The sequence below is a fragment of the Dromiciops gliroides genome, chromosome 3 (assembly GCF_019393635.1).
Source record: "Dromiciops gliroides isolate mDroGli1 chromosome 3, mDroGli1.pri, whole genome shotgun sequence".
In the NCBI taxonomy this organism is placed as follows: Eukaryota; Metazoa; Chordata; class Mammalia; order Microbiotheria; family Microbiotheriidae; genus Dromiciops; species Dromiciops gliroides.
In genome coordinates, this window is record NC_057863.1 from 160,919,553 (window position 1) to 160,942,064 (window position 22,512).

General features: G+C 35.6%; 1 protein-coding gene across 1 annotated transcript in view; it reads right to left on the bottom strand.

The window, feature by feature from the left end:
* NALCN (sodium leak channel, non-selective) overlaps positions 1-22,512 on the bottom strand; it is a 582,828-nt gene that overhangs the window by 529,164 nt on the left and 31,152 nt on the right. The window contains 2 exon segments of the mRNA XM_043993194.1: positions 14,109-14,291; positions 18,690-18,836. Coding sequence (XP_043849129.1) covers positions 14,109-14,291; positions 18,690-18,797 — 291 coding nt within the window. The 5' untranslated portion in view covers positions 18,798-18,836.

A 22,512-nucleotide genomic window follows, 5' to 3' on the forward strand; every position in this document is an offset into this window, starting at 1 on the left:
CCAAATGAAGAGGCAGATTGGGAGACACAAAGGAGGACTTTTAAAGGCCTCTGAGGTTGAGACTATGGTATTTTACCAAGGACAAACTCCCTCATAAAAAGATCAAGGCAAGAGAATCATCAAGCAAGACAAGGTGACTATCCCAGTTAGTCAGAGATTGATGATGCTGCAGGTATATTTAAAGAGAATCATCTCATATTAAACCTCAGTTTCTACATCTGTAAAATTAATGGATTAGGCACAATAACTTCTAAGATTCTTTCCAGCTCCAAAGCTGTGACTCTGTTGGCACACCTTGCCACTGGAATCTGCTTCTGATGCTAACTAGAACGTGATCTGAGAGCAGAACTGATTACCTGACCTAACATCAGAAAATGCGAATACTTGCAAGTGTCTTTGCAGGAAAATGTTTACTTTGCTGCCTATAACTTACATGATTTTTAAATTAATGTGAAATGGGGAAATCTGAATTTTGTTAAGAAAGCTCTTTTGAGGGTAGCTAGGTAGCACAGTGCATAAAGCAACGGCCCTGGATTCAGGAGGACCTGAGTTCAAATCCAGCCTCTGATGCTTGACACTAACTAGCTATGTGATCCTGGGCAAGTCACTTAACCCTCATTCCCCTGCCAAAAAAAACCCAAAGCTCTTTTGGGGGTGGAGTCAAGATGGCACAGGAAAGACAGTAAGTGCTCAGAGCTCCTGACATAATTACTCCAAAAAACTCCAAACACATCCAGAAGACAATTACTGGAGTAGCAGAACCCACGAAAGGATGGGCTGAGATAATTTTCCAGTCAAAGACAGCTTAGAAGTTCAGCAGGAGGGAGCTGCTGTGCCAGGATGGAAGTGGAGTCCAACCCCACAGTCATGACAACCCATATCCAACCCCAGGTAGGCTTCACCAGAGAAATTTACCCCTGAGCCTCTAAATAAGCTGCAGTACCATCGTCATCTTGAACTATGCTCACAGTCTGATAAGAGGGCTGAATGGGGGAGGTGGGGGGGCGGGGGGGGAGACTACAAGGGGTTTCTGCTGGAGCTGAGGAAGAATTCAGTTTTAACCCAGGAGGGAAGTGGGAAGAAATCTTGAATGGTGGTGGCCCAGGTGGGGGAGGAGCACAGGCTCCTTAGAGCTAACAGCCACAGCAAACAAAATTTTGTTGCCTGGTTAGTTAGCAAGTTGACCTGAGGTTATTTACAGACCAGAGCATAGGCCAGGTGAGTGAAGAACCTGCCCCTTCTTACATTTTACCACCTGGGACCCCCTGAAGCTGGGGACAGTGCAGCCTGGAAGCAGTACCCTACTTTAAGAAGGAATTAAAAGTCAAGAAATAAGCAGGCAAGATGAGCAGAGAAAAATCCTAACCATAGAAAGTTTGTTTAGTGACAAGGAAGATCAAGGTGTACCCTTAGAAGAGGACAACAACATCAGGGATCCTACATTCAAAGCTTCCAAGAAAAATATGAATTGGGCTCAGGCCATAGAGGCACCCAAAAAGGACTTTGAAAATAAACTAAAAGAGGTAGAGGAAAAAATGGAAAGAGAAATTAGGGTAATGCAGGAAAGAGAAAAAAAAAGTCAACAGCTTGAAAAGCCAAATGGAAAAGCTCTCTGACAAAAATAATTGTCTAAGAATTAAGATTGAACAAGTGGAAGCTAGTAACTTTATGAGAAACCAAGACACGATAAAGCAAATACAAATGAATTAAAAAATAGAGGGCAATGTGAAATATCTTCTTGGAAAAACTGCTGATGTGCAAAATAGATCCAGGAGAGATAATTTGAAAATTATTGGACTACCTGAACCCCATGATCAAAATCAGAGCTTAGGGGCAGCTAGGTGGTACAGTTAATAAAGCACCGGCCCTGAATTTAGGAGTACCTGAGTTCAAATCTGGCCTCAGATATTTCACACTTACTCGCTGTGTGACCCTGAGCAAGTCACTTAACCCCCACTGCCTCGCAAAAAAAAAAAAACACAAAAAAACAAAACTTAGACATCATCATCCAAGAGGTTGTCAGGGAAAATTTCCCTGATTTTCTAGAAGCAGAAGGTAAGATAGAAATTGAAAGAATCCACCAATCAATTCCTGAAAGAGATCCCAAAATGAAAATTTCCAGGAATATTATAGCCAAATTCCAGAGTTCCCAGGTCAAGGAGAAAATACTGCACGCAGCCAGGAAAAAAATCCAAATACTGTGGAGCCATGGTCAGGATAGCACAGGATCTAGCAGGTTCTACATTAAAGGATTGGAAGGCATGGAATATGATATTCTGGAGGGCAAATGAATTGGGACTGTAGCCAAGAATCACATACCCACAAAACTGAGTATAATCTTTCAGGGGAAAATTGGGACTGCAAGGAAAAATAAGACTTTCAGGCATTCATGATGAAAAGACCTGAACTGAATAGAAAATTTGACTTTTAAATGCAAGACCCTAGAAAAGCATAAAAATGTAAACAGGAAAAAGAAATCATGAGGGAGATTAAAAGGTTAAACTGTTTACATTCTTAATGGGAGGATGATGCATCTAACTCATAAGAGCTTTCTCAGTATTAGGGCAGATGATAGGAATAAATTTAGACAGAGGGAACAGGTAGGAATTGATTATGAAGATATGATATCTGTAAAGCATTTCTTTTTTCTTTATCTTTTTTTTGTGGGGTGGTCGAGGTTGAGTGGCATGCCTTGGGTACCGGATTGGTGACTGTCTTGTCTGCCACCTAGATGCCCCAGGATGACACCTTTAGAGTAAAATTGAGAGGTGAGAGGATTGCACTGGAGGAGGGGAAGGGGAAAGGTAGAATGGGGTCAAATCTCACATGAAAAGAGCAGGAAAGTGCTTATGGAATGGGGGAAGAGAGGGGGAAGAAATGTGGCCATGAATGATCCTTACACTCATCAGAATTAACTCAAAGACCTTAATCTCATCAGAGCTGGCTCAAGGAGGGAATAATATACACACTCAATTGGGTGGAATAAGCTATCTAACCTCACAGGAAAGTAGGAGGGGAAGGGGATAAGGAGGTAGGGGGGAAAGAAAAGAGGGCAGAGTGGAGGAGGGGGCAATCAGAAGCTAAACCCTTTTGAGGAGGGATATGGTAGAAGAAGATAGAAAATAGAGTAAATATCATGGTAAGGGAATAGGATGGAGGGAAACAGTTAATGGTAATTGTGAAAAAAACTTTGAAGCAGAGGCAAGAGTAATGAAAGATGATGGTGGTGGTGGATTGATTGACTGATGATGATTGGAGGAAGATGAAGATTGATTGATGATAATTGGAGAAAGATGAAGATTGGTTGATGTGGATTGATTTATGATGAGGACTGATTGATGAGGAGGAGGGCTGAATGAAGAAGATGAGGGTTGATTGACAATGATGAGGATTGAGTGAGGATGATGATGAGTATTAATGGATGATGGATGATTGATGATTGATTGATGAGGATGATGGCAAAATGCATGATACTTTGCTGGGCTATTATGAAGAACATTCTTTGTCAAGTATGAGGTAATATATAAATGTTATCTATTACTCTTTTTGTAACAATCAACCTCATGGGTTTATTGTTAGGAAATCTCTCTTTAAAGTACTATATAAATGTAGTTTACTATTTTTTAAAATGATGAGCAAGATACTATCAGAAAGACCTGGAAGGACGTGCATGAGCCGATACAAAGTGAAATGTACTGTACACAAAATAACAGTAATATTTTGAGATGACCTGCTGTAAATGACTTGGCTATTTTCAGCCATGCAATGATCCAAGACAACTCTGAAAGTCTTATGAAAGATGCAATCCATCTATTTGAATACAGATTGAAACATAATTCTTTTTCTTATTTCTCTTATCTGAAGTTTTGTTTTTGTCTATTTTCTTTCACAACCTGGCTAATGTGGATGACTGCCTGGCTGCTAATGTGGATTATGTGTAAAACTGCTCATGTATTGCTTATATTGAATTACTTGAGTTCTTTCGGGGAGGAAGAGAATTTGGAATACAACATTTAAAAAACTGATGTCAAAATTTGTATTTTGAACGTAATTTTGAAAATAAAATTATAAATATACACACACACACATATATATATATTTTTTAAAAAAAGAATGTTCTTTTGGAGCTTCAATTACTTTTACACAATAAAGTCTGTGTTTTGCCCTCCTTCCCCCAAAGTTTCTTTTATAATAAACTGTCTTCCAAGCATTCTGTCAACATGGTATAAGAGAGATTCTTTATAAGAAACAACAGATATAACCTTGCTAAAAATTACTTTAAAAATTTCTAAAAAACCTCACAGATCATTAATATCAAAAACAACAAAAAATTGGAAGACATATTCACGGATATTTTGAAGGAGATCCAGTTCAGAAGCCAAGTCAAAAAGGGATTCCTCAGTAGCAATGAGGTCATCCAATATTGTTGTTTGTGAATGCATCTTGCTAATTGCATCAAGTCCCATAATATTCCAGAGTCTTATTCATGAGATCTATAATCACTTAAAAGAGCTTGACCTAATGATGCTTAACACTCAGTGCTCAAATGGCCTCATACCTTTTATATCATGAATAGTTCCAAAGTCACTGGACATGGTGAGTACCAAATAATAAAGGAAAAAAACAAAGAAACATTATATTTTAACAAAAACAAAAGCTATTATTAATGCGAGTTTTCTCTGAATTAATTCTATATGTACAATCATACCACTGACTTGTTAGAGTAAAGATTACAGTTTGTAAAACTAAAGAAGAAGAATTAATACAGGATATGGTATACAATTGAGATTCAACTTTGTACTATGTATACAAATAACCAGTCATGAAAAAATAATTGGAATCTGCAATGACATTAAAACCTAGAATTCTTTTATACAGATTTTAACTGCTATAAATGTGTTATCACTAAAAACCCTATTAAGCCCGGAAAGTGCCATTATTACCTAACATTTGATTTATTTCCCAAGTAGAGAGAAATGATGACCAAAGTTGACACTAGTTTAGAATATAAACTTTTTTCTAAAATCTTACAAAAAATGATGATGGATGATTCTGATCAGTTTCATCTTATCAACCAATAACTAATTATTAATTGCTAGTTACTATACTAAGAACTGGTAAAACAACACATTCACAATGAAAACTATTTGCACAGGAAAAAAGAAAGAAAGAAAGAAAGAAAGAAAGAAAGAAAGAAAGAAAGAAAGAAAGAAAGAAAGAAAGAAAGAAAGAAAGAAAGAAAGAAAGAAAGAAAAACTATTGTCCAGATGTTGATATGCAGTTAAGTTGGCCAACCTATAAAGCTCATGCATTAGGTTATTCTCTCTTTGATAGACACAGGCTATCACACTTGTCCATTGGACTGTTATAGCTTTCATTGACACAGTCAATAATCTAGGCTTCTATTTGAACAGGAGGAGAGAGTGGGCTATATTGTCTATAAGAAAATATAAAATTGTTTTAAGGATCCCTAAGCTTTTCTTTGAAACAAAGGTTAAACTTTTAAAATAACAATGTTCTGGCCATAGTCTCTGACGAATTTGAGCTAAAGATTACCCTAAGGGGAATGGAAAAGTTTTTAATGTAGAAGGGCAAACTGCAATGATATAAATAAAAGTTATTCTTCCCCCCCCCCCAAAAAAAAAAGAGTAAAAGGTCTCATTTAGATAGAGTAAGATATGAAGATATCTACCTCTATCTGTATGAGATATATCTATATCTAATTGAAGGAAATGACCATCCCTGTGGGTGGATGAACCAGAATAAAGATAAAAGTTAAGAGAGTTGAGGTTAACGTACTTGGAGGTTAGAGTATTTGAGGAGACATTGATATGAAGAACCTAGCTACAAAGAACCTAGTTTCTTGAATATGGTAGGTGCTTAATAAAGGTTTATTGAATTAAAACAAATAATGGATATTTGTTATCTTGAAAGAAGACCTGGCTTTATGGTGAAAGAAAGGGATACGTAATGGATGATCCATTTGGTACATCATCATCTCAAGAGAAATCAAGGACAGTCCCCAGGGTATTGGGTGGACCCCTCATGGCAGATTTATGTCAAAACCTACACAAGAGTTATATTAGGTAGTCAGGAAAGGATAGGTTATTTTCTGCCCTATTTTAAGGAATGCTTAGATCAATCTGATCACAGATCCACTCTAGCTATAGTATTAGCAAAATACATAAGTTCTTTTCATTCTTGAAATATTTAATAAATGCTTGGCTAATAAAAAATATGCATCACATTTAATTTATTTTCATTTATGTGTCAGAGATATAAAAAGTGAGCTAAGACTACATGTTTCTATTTCCTTTTTGTTTCTCTTTTAAGATAAGAACTCAGGTATTTTAGAAATGGTGAAAATGTTAGCTCCCTGTTGTTTCCCAGGTAACTATGTAGAGAAATACTTTCTTCTCCAGAGAAGTAAATGAAAGGAAACAGCTCTGATTTTTTCCACTGGAGCAAATATTTAACTGCTTAAATGTGGTAAGGAAAAGGGAGGGAACACGTACAGGAGAACAGGGAGATTATATTCCCTTATTTATCCACCACCCATTTCAGCAATGAAACCAGGTGACTTGGCAAAACATACACTAAAAACTGGCTCAAGCCTCTATTTCCAGAACTACTTCACATTATCCCCTTTATATACCCTACAATCCAGCAAAAATGGTTCACTGCTGTTCCTTAAGCATTTCACTCCATCTCCTACCTCTTTACCTTTGGAAAGGTTGTTTCCATACCTATCAGATTGGCTAAAATGAGAATAAAAGGAAAATAATAAATGTTGGAGAAGCTGTGGAAAAATTGGACCACTAATGCATTGTTGGTAGAGCTGTGAACTGATCCAGCCATTCTGGAGAGCAATTTGGAACTATGCCCAAAGGGCTATAAAACTGTGCATACCCTTTGATCCAGCAATACCACTATTAGGTCTTTATCCCAAAGAGATCATAAAAAAAGGAAAAGGACCCACATGTACAAAAATACATATAGCTGCTCTTTTTGTGGTGGCAAGGAATTGGAAACAGAGGGGATGGCCATCAATTTGGGAATGGCTGAGCAAGTTGTGGTATATAAATATAATGGAATACTATTGTGCTGTAAGAAATGATGAGCAGACAGATTTCAGAGAAACCTGGAAGAACTTACATGAACTAATGCTGAGTGAAATGAGGAGAACCAGGAGAACATTGTACACAGTATCAACAACATTGTGTTTTGATCAACTGTGATAGACTTGACTCCTCTCAGAAATACAATGGTCCAAGATAGTTCCGAGGCACTCATGACGGAAAACGGTCTCCAAATCCAGAAAAAAAGAACTGTGGAATCTGGATACAGATTGAACCATACTATTTCTACTTTGTTTTTCTTTTTTGAGGGTTTTCCCTCTTGTTCTGATTCTTCTTTCACAGCATGACTAATGCAGAAATATATTTAATATGATTGTACATATATAACCTATATCAGATTGCTTGCTGTCTTGGGAGGGAGGAGGGAGGGGAGGGAGGGAGAAAAATTTGGAACTAGAAATCTTATGAAAACAAATGTTGAAAACTGTCTCTACATATAACTAGAAAATAATAAAATGCTTTTATGATAAAAAAGGAAAGGTTGTCTTTTAAACCTAGAATTCTCTCACCCCTCACCTCTGACTCTTGGAGATCCTAGTCTCTATCACAGCTGAACAGTAGTTTCTTCCCATCAGAGGCTTTTCTTGATTCCCTTCATTTGTAACTGCTCTCTGACAGCCTATCCATGGAATTAACTTGTATCTATTCACATTTACTTATCTGGATATATGTTATTTTCCTTTCATTGACTATAACTTCTTTGAGGTCAAGATTGTTTTTCCCCCTTCACTTTACCAATGCCTAACACTGTGCCTTGCACATAATAGGCACTTCCATATTGAATCCTTACCTCATCAGAACTTTTCCAAAATCCCCCTTCACTAACAAGGCAGAGTAAAACTGCAATTGTAATTTTAAATGAGTGCTTCTTTTACCACTATATTTCCCCCTTAGTATTCAAAGTTACACCCATGCTGTGTACTTCCTTTCTGTTTCCTATTAATTTGGTTACAGAATTAGAAATATTGAAAATTAATTTTCCCTGAGGATATCAGCCTATCAAAACTCAACATAATTTGGTTATGGTGTAGAATCACATAATATTATATTCTATTAAGACAATATACAACATAATTAAATGTTTGAAGCAGACATTGTGTAGCATAATAATTGACGACACACTTAATTTATTAATTCAATCATATCTGCATGTTTGCATACTTATAAAATCTATACACCTTTGCATGCAAATTATCCTATGTAATAAAATACAAGAGATGCAAATATGTCATATTTCTATTGTCTAAGAAGAATGATGGTTTAAGGTTTGTTTTGTTTTTAACATATCAAACAGCATGGTATAGTCGATAGAGGGTCAGCCTGATAATGAGGGTATCCTGGGTTCAATTTCAGTATGAGACACATACTGGCCATGGAATTGTGGGCAAGTCACTAAACTTCTCATTGCCATGATTCTAAGACTGTAAGTTACAAAGTTACAAAGAAGTTCCTTTAGAGAATGAATTTCCTCTCCATGATCTCCATTCAGCAGGGAAGTCATCCCAGCATGAGATCATGATCATGATGTCTGATTCTTTCTCTATATGTATGTACATGTGTAGGGCTTCATAGTAAGAATTCCTGTTTCTTCTCTATTCCTCCTCTTGTCTCACCATCTGGTAATATTACACCTCTGCTCAAAATACTTCAACAGTCCCTTATTGCTTCCTCAGTAAAGTTAATATTATTTTTCTAAGTATTGAAGGCCCCTCCTTGCTTTGTTAGATTTATTTCATGTATTTTATGCTCCAACCCAATCTGAGGCCAGGGACCCCCATACTTTCCTATCTCCATGCCTTGGTCACACTATTCTTTATGCCTGAAATAGTTCTGCAGTTAAATTTCTGCCAAATCCATACAGGCTAATTCATAGGTCACCTCCTGGAAGAAACTTTTCCTGATTTCCCCAGTAATTAATGAGTTCCTCAGACCTCATGATTTGTACCTCTCTTACTGAACATATTTATCATCTATTATTTTGTATCATCACTATCACGGTACTTCACTGTGCAATGAAGGTGACTATAGTTTCTCTAAGGCTACTATGCTAGTGGATTCGTAATTGGAAAGTCCTACCAAGGTGGGAAGGATTTGAGTATAAGCCCAATGATGGACCATGTGTCTTTTATGTGAAGGCCAATGTAGCCATGTCTGGAGAAGTCAATAACCAGAATGCTGGTCACCAGTGCTTTTAGGGAGATATGGGATAGAACAGAGAGGAGTATAGCAATGCTCGAAAACATCTAATAACACTGGAGCTGGAGGGTAGGGGTAGGCATGTATTGATGTCCATTCAGAAAGAGGAGTACATAATCATGTGAAAACACACTTCACTGAAATACAGAAGAAAATATTTTCTATCACTATTATCCATGTCATATCTCCCTATAAGACTGCAAGCTCCATAAGTGAAAGACACCTGTCTTATTTGAACTTTGAAATTCACCCAGCACCTAACATATTGATCTACTGTCATTGAATAAATTTTTGTTGAATTTAAATTTCGTGTCATGAAATTGCCAGAGAAAAATGAGTTCACTTTATGCCGGATCTCTGAGAATTGTAGTAGTAATAACAATTACATCAATAATAAGAGCCATAATAGCAACATGTTTGATTTTTATGTAGCCCCCTTTCTCCTTAGAACAAATAATTTCGTGAATATCATGATTGATTTTTACAGCATCATTATAAAGACAAGAGTGATAGATTTTCCTGGCCAGTTAATTAATAGGTTGACAGCTATAATTCTGTAGATCTTAAAATCTGCAATGCATAGCAAAGTTTGGCCTAGTAAAGAATACTCAGTCCCCAGCCTAGTGTATTATGTTTTACAATGCATTATATCATTGGGTACAGTGACCAATGTCCTTATACAGAAGAATAATTGTTAGTTTACAAATTAACTGCTAATAGGTAAATGCATCTCTTCATCTCAATGGATTACAATTTATGCATCTTTCCATGACCATTAACCAATGTCAACAAATCTCAACTGATCAAAAGAATCAAAAGCTACATTCCTACAATAAACATATTAACAAGCTCTATTCACTGCCCTCCCATATGTGTCATATTGATATTTTTTTAAAAGGTGATTTATTTGGATTCAACTAATCCCACATTTGTGACAGTTTGATTAGACAGGGCTTAATTTACCTTTGCATTATCTATAAAGCAAGGATTTGTGGAGCAAATCCATAGTGTAAACAAAATTACTAAGAGGGGTATGCTTAGCCTGCTTAAGAGAACAAACATTTTAAGGACTTTAGTGCATCAATTATTCTCATATAAAGCAATGAGTCTTCTATAGCCTCTCTTCATGCACTCTGAAAAAGCATTTATGAAATATCTATAATGGGCACAATATAGGGATAGTCTTAAGAGTACAAGGACAATAGCAAAAGTCTATGTCTTTAGGGAGTTTACATTACTGGGTGAAAACAGCATGTATGCATACCAAAAAAAAAGAATAAGTACAAAACATACATAAGTAAGACGCATAGTAAATTCCTGGGTGAGGTAGCTTTCAACCAGATAGGTTCCCTTTGGTCTAGATGGTGGCACTTGTACTGAGTTTGGGAAGAAGCTATTTACAAAGTGAGAAGGCATTCAGGCATCAGGAATAGCCAATGTAAAAGCCAAGCAGATGGAGATGGAATGGTGTGCACAGCTAATCCCTCCCTGGCAGTTGGAAACATTCTCTTATCTGTAGTTTGTCAATAATGGGTTATTGTATTTGCTGAAACAAGACAGCTTAGGCATGGGTGCATTAGTAAATGATGGGCAACTGGATCACCAACACACACACACACACACACACAAACACACACATTTTTATTAACATTTTCTCCTTTACTTTCTTAACTCTAGACAATTAAAACAATAAAACAAGCCCCAATTTGTAGCATTTGCCAATTTTTGAAGTGTAAATGCTCACAGTAGAAATTTAACAATCCAAGGAAGGCACTAAGAGCTGGCTCCTGCAACATCCTGGAGTCTAGGACATAACACCCTCAAATGGAATACAAGAGAAGTAGTTATAAGTCTAGCTCTTCCATTAGCAAATTTGGCTAAAACATAGAAAGTGTGATGCAAAGTAAGTTGAAATAAGCCTGGAAAGCTTGCCTAAAACCAGATTGTAAAGGCCTTAAACACCAAAAAGAGGAGGGTTTTTTAATTCTACAAGAGATAAAAAGCCACTGGTATTTTTTAAGCAAGGGAATGACATGTTTTAGGAATATTGATTATTGATTTGGCAGACACATGGAGAATAAGGTGGAAGAGAAATGAGTTTGTAGGGAAACCAATTAGCAGGCTATTGTAATGGTAAAGGTAAAATGTGATGAGGGCCAGAACTGTAGTAGTGGCTATGGGAGGGGAAGAAAGGTAGTGCATATTTGACATATTGTTGAGGGAACTGGCAACTAATTGGTCAGGAAGAATGAAAGAAAAGGAAACAGTGAATCAATTAACAAGCATTTCTTAAATAACTACTGAGAATATCAAGACAAAAATTGAAATATGTCCTGCCTTCAGCCAGGTTACATTTTATAGGGGTAGGGAAGTGAACCCAATACATACATATAAAGTCTATACAGAGCAAATATAGAGTAATTTAGAGAAAAAGGACTACAGAAGCTGGGAGACAAGGAAATGTTTCAGATAGAAAGTAGAGTTTGAGTTGGGTTTCAATGGAAACAAGGCCATGTTCATGTACTAAAGGGATCTACAGGGGCTAACACCTGGTCATGACATCTAGTTACTTGACAAGAGTGAGATCCATTATCTAGTAGTTGGGAGAGGCAGGATCTCTGAATGATAGCTGAATGACACATACAGAAAAAATAAATGATGTACCCAAGGGGAAATTTTGTGAGGACTCCACAAGGAGAAAAGGACATCAAGGCCTTCCAATTCTGGATTTGTGAATTATTCTGACCACATATATTCCCTATGCTGGTGTAGTTCAAGTCACGAAAGACCTGAGTTTGAATGTGATTATAACAAGTATTACCTACTAAAATAACTAAAAATAAAATTAAAATTAAATAATATAACATTAGGTTAAATGAAAGCTACTAAATAATAGCTGTAGTACCTTACTCAAGAGAGCTGGGCATTGATGGTAGAAAACAGACCACAAAGTCAAGAACTTTGGGACTGATTCCCACCCCTGACATACACCAGCTGTGTAACCCTGCACAAGTCACTAAAGTTTGCTGTGCTTCATATAAGTCTATATAGCTATAAGAAATAGAAGAGTTTCTAATGAAGAGTGAATTTCTTGCATGAATGAAATCATAAATCAGGCCAGAAAGAGTACATCTCATCTGAGCTGTTTTAAGAAGCAAATTAGATAATGTATTGAAAGCCTTCTTCAAACTTTAAGGCAGTATTTAAATGAGTCCTTACTTATAAGAGAACCTCATTTTAAAAAGATGGCCCTAAGGCGAGCCATTGAAAATCTATATAATATTGCTTTGCTGCCTCCTAGTTGGAAAGAACAAAAGTATTAGCAATAAACAAAAGTTATAGCAATAAAATGATGCTGGAAATGAGAACTCCATAAAACAAATATGCTCATTGTAAGAAAAAATAAAAGAGGCAGAGTTAAGTGATCTGTCCAGGGACATGCAACTGGGGACAGATTTGAACTCAGATCCTCCTGACTCCAGAGCCACTGTACCACCTAGCTGAACACTCCCCTTCTGACAAGTATCTTCAATTACACAGAAGGTTAAGCAGTTATCGTTGACCTCCTAGAGCTTCTAGTGAAAGTTTTTTCTACTAATACTGATAAAAGAGCTTACCTTATACCCTATACTTCTTTTTTTTTTTTTTAGTGAGGCAATTGGGGTTAAGTGACTTGCCCAGGGTCACACAGCTAGTACATGTTAAGGGTCTGATGCCAGATTTGAACTCAGGTACTCCTGACTCCAGGGCCGGTGCTCTATCCACTGCACCACCTAGCTGCTCCATACCCTATACTTCTTATCTGAAGATAAGGCTCTTTATTATAAGTATCATGGAATATGAGAAAGGCTGGAGGAGACCTCTGGACCCATCTACTCCATTCCCTTCATTTCCCAGAAGAGGAAGGAGGTCCAAGCAATGTCATTGTCAGAATAAGAATTAGGCCTTGAACCCAGTCATTCTGATTCTTCTCATTCATTCACAGGGAATAAGCTTTCTTAGGCTTCCACAAGACCTTTCCCTGAAATTTCTCTCCTCTTCCATATTCTCCTTTACTCTCCCCTTCCACTATGACTCTCTCTTCTACTCTGCCTCCTTCTCATGCTCTTCTTTCCTGCTATCCATAAATGTTTTCTATTCAAGATAATAAGCAAAGTAAAGAGTTTTTTTTTTCTAAAACATGGTGTTAGGGTAACAAATCCTTAAAACTTAGAGTAAATTCAGCATTAAATGAAAATACTAACCAAAAAATATAACCTTGTAAAAGCATCAGAATACATGACACAATCAGAAATATACCAAGAATTGTCTTCTCTAGAAGTTATACCTCAGAGCACTAACTTCCCTTTTTTTCCATTTTAATACACTCCAATGCCTCTTCTTAATATGCCCTAGTCCAAACATTTCTTTCTACTTTTTAATCTCTCTCCAGATGTTGAAAGGAACTCAGGCTGCTAGCATTTCCCCTCAAATCCTGTCTCTCTGACTAAACAGCTACCCTTCATCCACAGTTTTGTCTTCCCCTGACAGCCATCACCAAGCCATGCATGCACTTTACATAGTTTCTATTTTCATTTTACAATTGTATTTTTGCTAAAGCTCAGTAATCATATTATTTTACTCCAAGGAATTTGGCATGAAAAACAAACTACACGAAAATTAAGCTGGGCTAGTTGTTTTACTAAATCAAATACACTAATAGTATTAAGCTTTCCCCATTCAGATTCCCATGTCTTTTGTGTATGTGATATTTTTTTTAATTGAAAAGCTCACCTTAACTATGCCACGAATGTGCATTTTTGCTATCATCTCAGCTGTGTAGAGAAACATCAAAAGAGTATCCAGGGTAAAGGTGACATACTGAAGAGGGGGATAGTGTTCGAATGTCTTTGGAGTATTCATACAAACGGAAATGACACTGATGATGGCACAGATGCGCAGCAAGGAATGAACCCACTGAAAAGAAAGCAGTTAAGTGATTAATTTGACTTCATCATGTGGTATGAAGCTCATACAATAAAAATAAAGTGAGATATATGAAAACAGACAAATTACAAATTTGCCAGATTGTAAACTTTCTCATTATTATGTAGAGGAAATGAAGTTAAATTACAATCTACATATAGATTTTTTTTGCCTTTTTTTTTTTTTTAGCATTTTTCACATTAATGCTATGTGACACTTTGCAAGTATAATCTGTTGGTGGGGTGGATAGAATATTGGATTTGGAGACAACAAGATCCTAGTTCAAATACTGCCTCAGACATTTACTAATTGTGTAACCCTGAGCAAGCTAGTTACCATCTCTAAGTCTGTTTCCTAACCTGTAAAATGGGCATACTCTGAGTTCCTACCTCATAGGGTTGTTGCAAGGATCAATTAACAGAACCTATATAAAATACTTTGCCAAACATAAAGTACTTTATTAATGCTAGCTATTATTGTTGTTGTTATTACTCCTTTCTATATACTCTTTTATTAGTATATCAGGCACTCTTTTTAAAGTACAGTGTTTTTCAACATATTTTATTTATTCTATATATATTTTACCAATTACATGAAAAAATTTGATTCCCTAATTCTTTCCTTCCCTCCCATGCCCCTCACCACTCCTTGAGAAAGCAAGCAATTTGATATTGATTATACATGTGAAATCATGCAAAATATATACCATATTTGCCATGTTTCAAAAGAAAATGGACAAAAGCAAAATAATAAAGAAAGTAAGAACAGTATGCTTCTATCTGTATCCAGTTCTCTCTCTGGAGGTAGATAGCATTTTTCATTATGGATCCTTTGGGATTATCTTGGATCATTGTCATGATCAGAGTAGCCAAGTCTTTCACACTTGATGATTGATACAATTTTGATGTTAATTGTGTACAGTATTCTCCTGGTTCTGTTCACTTCACTTTGAGTGAGTTCATGTAAGTTTTCCCAGGTTTTTCATATTGCTTCCCCCTTGTAATTTTTTATATCTCAATAGTATTCTATCACAATCATATACCACAATTTGTTCTTCTATTCCCCAATTAATGGGAATTCCCTTGATTTCTAATCCTTTGCCACCACAAAAAGAGCAGTTATAAATATGTTTGTACATATATGTCTTTTCCCCTCTTTTTTAAAATTCCTTTGGGACATAGACCTAGTAGTGGTACGACTGGGCTAAAGGGTTTGCACAGTTTTCTACCCCTTTGTGCATGGTTCCAAATTGATCTCCAGAATGGTTGGATTAGTTCATATTAGTGTCCCATTTTTCCCACAACCGCCCCACAGTCATTTTCCTTTTCTATCATGTTAGCAGATCTTATAGCTATGAGTTATTTTAGAGTTATTATCAGTTATTTTAATTTGTATTTTTCTAATCAGTAAGGATTTAGAGAATTTTTTTTCAGATGACTATTGATAACTTTGAATTATTCTTCTGAAATTTGCCCATTCGTAGCCTTTTAACCATTTATCAATTGAGTAATGACTCTTATTTTTACAAATCTGACTCAGTTCCCTATATATTTGAGAAAGCAGAGAAATTTGCTGTAAATTTGTCACCAGAAATATGTTTCACATAATTGTACATATATAAACTATATCAGATTTCTTGCTGTCTTAGGGAGGGGGAAAGGTAGGAAGGGAGAAAAATTTGGAATTCAAAATCTATAAAAATGAATGTTGAAAACTATCTTTACATGTAATTGAAGAAAAACAAAATACTATTTTTTAAAATCCCGTCAGTTTCCTATTTTCTTCCTTCTAATTTGGCTACATTAGTTTTGCTTGTGTGAAAATGTTTTCATTCATATAATCAAAATTAACCATTTAAAAAAGTAGAGTGTGTTTTCAAATTCAATCTCACTCCCACAAAGGAAATAGAATGACATTGATCCTCACCTTTGCCCATAGGAAATATAATCTTTCTGAATTAGGAAAGACTCATCAATCCCTTCTCCCAGGTTTCTATCCCTTCTCATGAGTGAAGGGAAGAAGAAATCTTTTGGCTGGCTTTTGGAGACATATTATATTGCTACACTTGAGCAGTCTTGAGCTGGGGATTCCTCTTCCACTTGTTTATGGGAAAAGTCATAATCACAGTTCCAAAGAGCTGAGGAGTCCTACTCTTTGTCCATGGCCCCCTTTAAGATATGCCTGCTAAGAGTTTTTACTTTCATAACTGACTTTTGAATTAAAAGATTCAAAGAAAAGAAGATTTTCAACTCAAAATAAAGAAAAGAAAAAATAATAATTCTATATCAACAGATATAGATAGGTGGATAAGTATTAGTAATTATGTATGTACAGGACTCAAGTTCATTCTCTTGAATCACTGAATGCCTTAATATGAGAAAACTTTTTTTCTTTTTTTTTAAAGCACTTAATAATCAATCTTATCGGGGCAGCTAGGTGGCACAGGTGATAAAGCACTGGCCTGGATTCAGGAGGACCTGACTTCAAATGTGGCCTCAGACACTTGACACATACTAGCTATGTAATCCTGGGCAAGTCACTTAACCTTCATTGCCCCCGCAAAACAAAAACAGAACAGAAACAAAAAACAAACAAACAAACAAAAACCCCAAAACCAAAATAAATAAATAAATAATGAATCTTATCTACATTGTAAGCAAGCCCAATTTAAGGTATTAGTAAAGTATTAGTAATATATAAAAATATATATCATTTCAACAAATGAGGAAAATATAGAACACAGTCATGGCTTTTAACATAACATGTATGAATTAGTTTCTTGTCATAAGCGGTTTTAATTTTGAATCTTACCCTCACTGAAAAAACTTGTGTCTTGGTCTGGCAATATGCTGAACCTGCAGTTGTATAAAATAACACCTCAAGTAAAAATAAAAGTGCTTGTCAGAACTTTGAGGAATCTCAGTCACTGACAGACTGGTGAGTGGGCTATGATTTATAATGTTTTCCTGTTCTATTATTTGCATGAAGGAAAATGAAAGTGCTTGTGTTCATATAAGTCATTTCAAGCCTTTTTGAAGGGCTGCCTTCCTGAGGGAGTTGTGAAGGAGCTGATACAGTTTATGAACTTAGTGTGATGTAGATCTTCCAATTAAAGACACTAATTAACCGAACTGCCACTAGTTTGATACAGTGGAAAGAGCCCTAGATTTAGACTAAAAAAGTCTAGGTTTGAATCCCAGCTCCTTTCCTTACTATGCTTAATATGCTATTAGGACCCTCTTATTCTGATATACATAAAATGGATACTAAAGAAAATTGGATCTTACATGATATGATAGCTCATTTATCCCACTATTTCAAAACAGTTTATAAAGGTAATTACTGATACCCATCATATAATTAATCTTAAAAGTCACAACTGATTCTTAACTTTTCTCTGGTTCTGAGATACATGCATATGTCATCAAGAACATAGATTATTCATATTGTTAAGGGTAAAAAACATATCTTAAATGCACATTCTCATCAATGTGATTAAAGTTAGTTACCATATCCTTTGATGTTGTTATGTTCCATTTTATTTATTTTTATTCTGCTATGAATTCTACAGTGTAGAAAGGGACCTCCTGAAGTAAAACATTAACCATCTTCCCAGCTCAGGAAATGTGAATATGCATGCATGCATGTGTGTATTATGTATGCATGTATATGTGTCTGGTTTATATATGTGCATATATTACACATACATACACATACATGTACACATACATATATTCATATACATAAATTTGATTTAAAAAAACAACTTTTAATGACTGGAATGTTTTCTCTCCTCTGCTCTGACTACTGACCTCCCTGAATTCGCTTAGGTCCCAAATGAAATCCCACTTCTACAGCAAGTCTTACACCAGGCTTTCCCTCTTTTAATCATTTCCTATTTATCCTGTCCATAGGTTGTTTTGTATATATTTGCTTTCATGTTGCTTCCCTCATTAGACTGTAAGTTCCTTGAAGGCAGGGACTTTCTTCAATCTTTTGTATTTCCCCAGCATTTAGCACAGTGTCTGGCACATAGTAGTCACTTACTAAATGTTTATTGAATGAATGAATTTATTGAGAGGGTAGTTCATCTTTGTCTGATGGTATCGCTGCTACAGAAAGAATATTTTTAAAAATCTGAGCAGTTCAGCTTTCTAATTCTTCCTAGGTACAATATTCATAGTACTTTAAAAAAAATTCATATTAATTGTGAATTTCCAGAACTTGAGACATACCAATATTCTCATAAATTACAAATGTTCACTTCAAAGTCAAATACAAATGATCTTAGATTGTTGACACCATCTTTCTTCCATTGGCATGAAAAATTAAACAACTTATATTTTTTTATATAAAAAGAAACCAACCACAAAACAAAATACAACTTACTGGTTTGTTAATCCACAATATATCTGCATTATCAGACAAAGATTCATCAGGACCAAAGTCTGTAACTGGTTGGGCTTCCACCCTAGAACTCTGTTTCCTTTTAAGCATGCTGGAATTAACTTTGGTCAGCTAAAACAATAAAATACCCTGAAAAGAAAAGAGAAAATGGCACTATATATATCAGTCACAATTGCTTTTAGCTCATAAGAGCAATGTGTCAATTGCAAGCTAACTGTCAAGTACTGACCCTGGATATTGAAGAACAGTGAATATTACTTATAGATTAGAAATGAATTCTTAAGCTTTTTGTGCATCTGGTAGTCTAGTGAAGCCTAAAAACCCATTCACAGAAATTTTTTTTTTAATTCATAAAGATTAGAATTATAAAGGATAACAATTAAATTGAAACACAATTATCAATAACATGTTTTTAAAGTTCACAGAAACCAAGTTAAGAAACCCTTCTCTAGCGAACATATTTGTACATCTAGGTAGGAGCCTCTCAATGGAGTAATCTTCCATAAACTTTACTGATTAACCCAAGGGCTGCAACTAAAAGAAAAACATTTTCTGGAAAGAAGTTTGCTTCTAGAGGTCCCTAGTTTCTAGTAATAGTCCCTTTTTTAGTTGTCAAATGTTGGGGAACTACCTGAGGTAGCACATCCTTGTCAGATAGTCCAATCTGCCAGCAGTGAGCCGAGTGGAAAAAAGTATGTCATTTCTTTTAAGTGTCATCCTATCTACCAACTAATAGAGAAGATGGGAATGACCACTTGTATTCCTATCCTTAAAATCTCAAAATCTGTTCTTTAAGCCTTGAGGCTTCTACGTGTTGCTTTCATCCTCTCTACTATCCTGTTGCTATGGGAATGGGTATAGATTAGAGAAACAGGGACATCACAAGGGGATAGTTTACACTTCTATATAAGTGATGAGCAGACCATACATAGAAAAGGACAGAGGCTATCAATAAAAGGGCCTCATTTTTTTTTCAGTAAAATATGATGTGAAGTCTTCAGTTGAGAGGGGAGAGAAGTGAAAGAGAATAGCATAGGTTAAAAAAAAGAAAAAATTGGGGGAATGAAGAAACAAGGGGTATGTCTGTATAGTAAAAATCTTAATCTGTGTGTTTGTATATTGTGAGGGTGGGAGGGTTTCATCCCAACTGCATTCATTCACGTGTATGTGACTGTACCTGTTAATCCCAGATGTGGTCAAATTAATTGGATTTTAAAGGCATTAGGTATCTCTTGTCTGTCATGCATGCCCCAAATACTAGAATTGGACTTTGCAGTCAGTCGTGGTAATTAATTTTATTTTACATAATTGGAATTAGGGATTCTTTAAATGAATATGCAAATATATGTAAAGATATTCAAATTAGGCAGGTCCCTGATTTATCAGAGTGGGGGTGGAGAAAACGACATCTGGCAGCCTTAATTTGGGATTCCTTTTCAACAGCATTTCTTGAAGTCCCTGTGCTTAAATCAAGAATCTTATAGGGAAACCCCACAAAGATTTTACACACAATATGGAGAAAAATCCTGCGGCATAATAGAAACAGCTGCTCTAGGGTTGCATCAAAAAATAAGGACCCTGGTTATAATGCCTTTTCTAATTAACCATTAATTAAAAATTGGGTAATAAAACAAGAGATCCTTAAAATAGCTGTCTTGGGGGATGGCTTGGGGAAAGTGGATAATGAGGGAGAAAGGAAGAGGAATTCTTTATTACCAACTCTACACATTTACCTTGAAAGGTCATGTCATTTTTGAACTCATTCTTGAACTCAAAGCACTTCTCAGTTATCCACTTACTCATGCATTTTAGCTCCCCAATCAAACCTTTTACCAGAACAGCTAACACAATCACCATACTGGTTATTGGCCTCTAGATTTAGCTTTGCCCTCTTTTCACCTTCTGGGAAAAAGAGCTAACAAGCAGTGAAAGCAGTAGTAACCTGAGTAGTAGCAAAACTAGGAAAAGAAGGAGAGATTGTTTAATTCATGGAGTCCTGGATGTTAAGAGTTTAACGCTATACTATTTTCATAAAGACCTAACCTGAGGCAACAAATTATATCTTCCAAACCTCGTCAAAGTTAGGTCACAGTTAAGACTCTCTTTTGCACAAGGAAAACATACTCGTCCACAATAACATTTGTTGAATCAATATAGCCTAATACATCAGACCTATTATGCAACTGTATAAAGACCAATAGGGATAGTTAAGTATCCAAGGGAAGCTGAGTCATATTGATAATTCCTACAATTTATTTTAGCTATATTGTAATCTTATCATACTTAAATATTTGCTGGCAAATGTTTTCCTGTTTCCAAGAGTTCCTTAACTACCTCACAATGATTGATCAGTACAGTTTGGTAAACATGTTTTTCAATAGCTTTTTTATACTTATTAATAAGAGTGGTATAGAGGGTTAAAATGTGTAGCTGGGCAGAGGCCTGATTACATGTACACTAAACTACTTAATGGAAAATACACAATACTGGGAGACAAGAAAATCTAGGTTCTTGTACCAAGTTCACCACTGACTCTGGAAGGTCATTTTGTTAACCTGTTCATATGTAAATGGGATAATAATCTCCATGTCTATGTCAGGAATTATTTCAAGAAAGAATAAATTATTCTCTAAATACAGTTGCTATTTTACTATAAATGGCACATATGAGGCTAAGGGAGAAAATATATTTGTTGTGAGAATCTGTAATGGCATCATTATAAAGAGTTTCTAATGAGTAAATTCTACCAATATATAGATATGTTGTTTCTTCTGCTATTACCAGACTTATGATTATATAATAGGTTTTATAGACCTATCTTTATTACTGAAGTTCAAGTGACCTTATTCAGTCACATGGGTATTATATATCTGGAGGTGAGACCTGAATCCCAGAGTTTCTTGACTCCAAATTTTTTTCTCTCTCCACAATAGCATGCTATCCTTCACATTTAAATAACTAAAATTTGTATGCATTGATTTCCATTTTTATTATTCATAAAAGTACATGTTTATCAAATACCTCCATTTATCGTTAATACGTTCCTTCTCTACTTTCATTCTTTTAAACCTTTCAGCTACATCACATTAGAGACCCTTCTTTTTGCCTTTTGCATCTTGATTTCTTAAGCTTTTTGGGGATCACCTATTACCTTTTAATTGCTTTCATATGCTGTGTCCTCTTCCTGAGTCCTTCTATGTTTGTATAAACAGAAACCCTCTGTGAGGAACCTTACTCTTTTTTTCTATTTAAACTCCCTTGAAAAATCACCTGTTTATTCATAGTTTTGAAAACTCTATATAGACAGCTTTTTAAATCTAACTATCTACTTCAAATACCTCTACCTCATATAAAAGGTGTTCCACTGGATAACTAAAATTCACAGAGACAGCTTTTCTGTTTCTATATCTAAACCCTTCCCATTAGTTCCCAGTCTTCTTGTTATTGAGGCAATGGGAGGCTATAGGTACAGAAACATAGGCTGTCTTTTTCAATATTAAGTCATTTCTGTGCTGCCTACAAACTTGAAGTGAATTTGAAACATTTCTCTTCTACATAAAGTTTATTCACAAGTTATTTCACTTCCTTCATTATGGCATATATAAAAATCCATCCAATTCTCTTCAGTTTCATCATGGTTAACTGAAGCCAGGCTACAATATTCTCCTTCAGCACGATGTAATTCAGAAGATATAGATTCAAATCCCAGCTGTACTTCTCTTTAACTGTTAGAGAATCACACCCTTTTCTTGGGTTTACTTTGTTTATATGTAAAATTAAAGGTTTTTGACTAGATCTGGGTTCT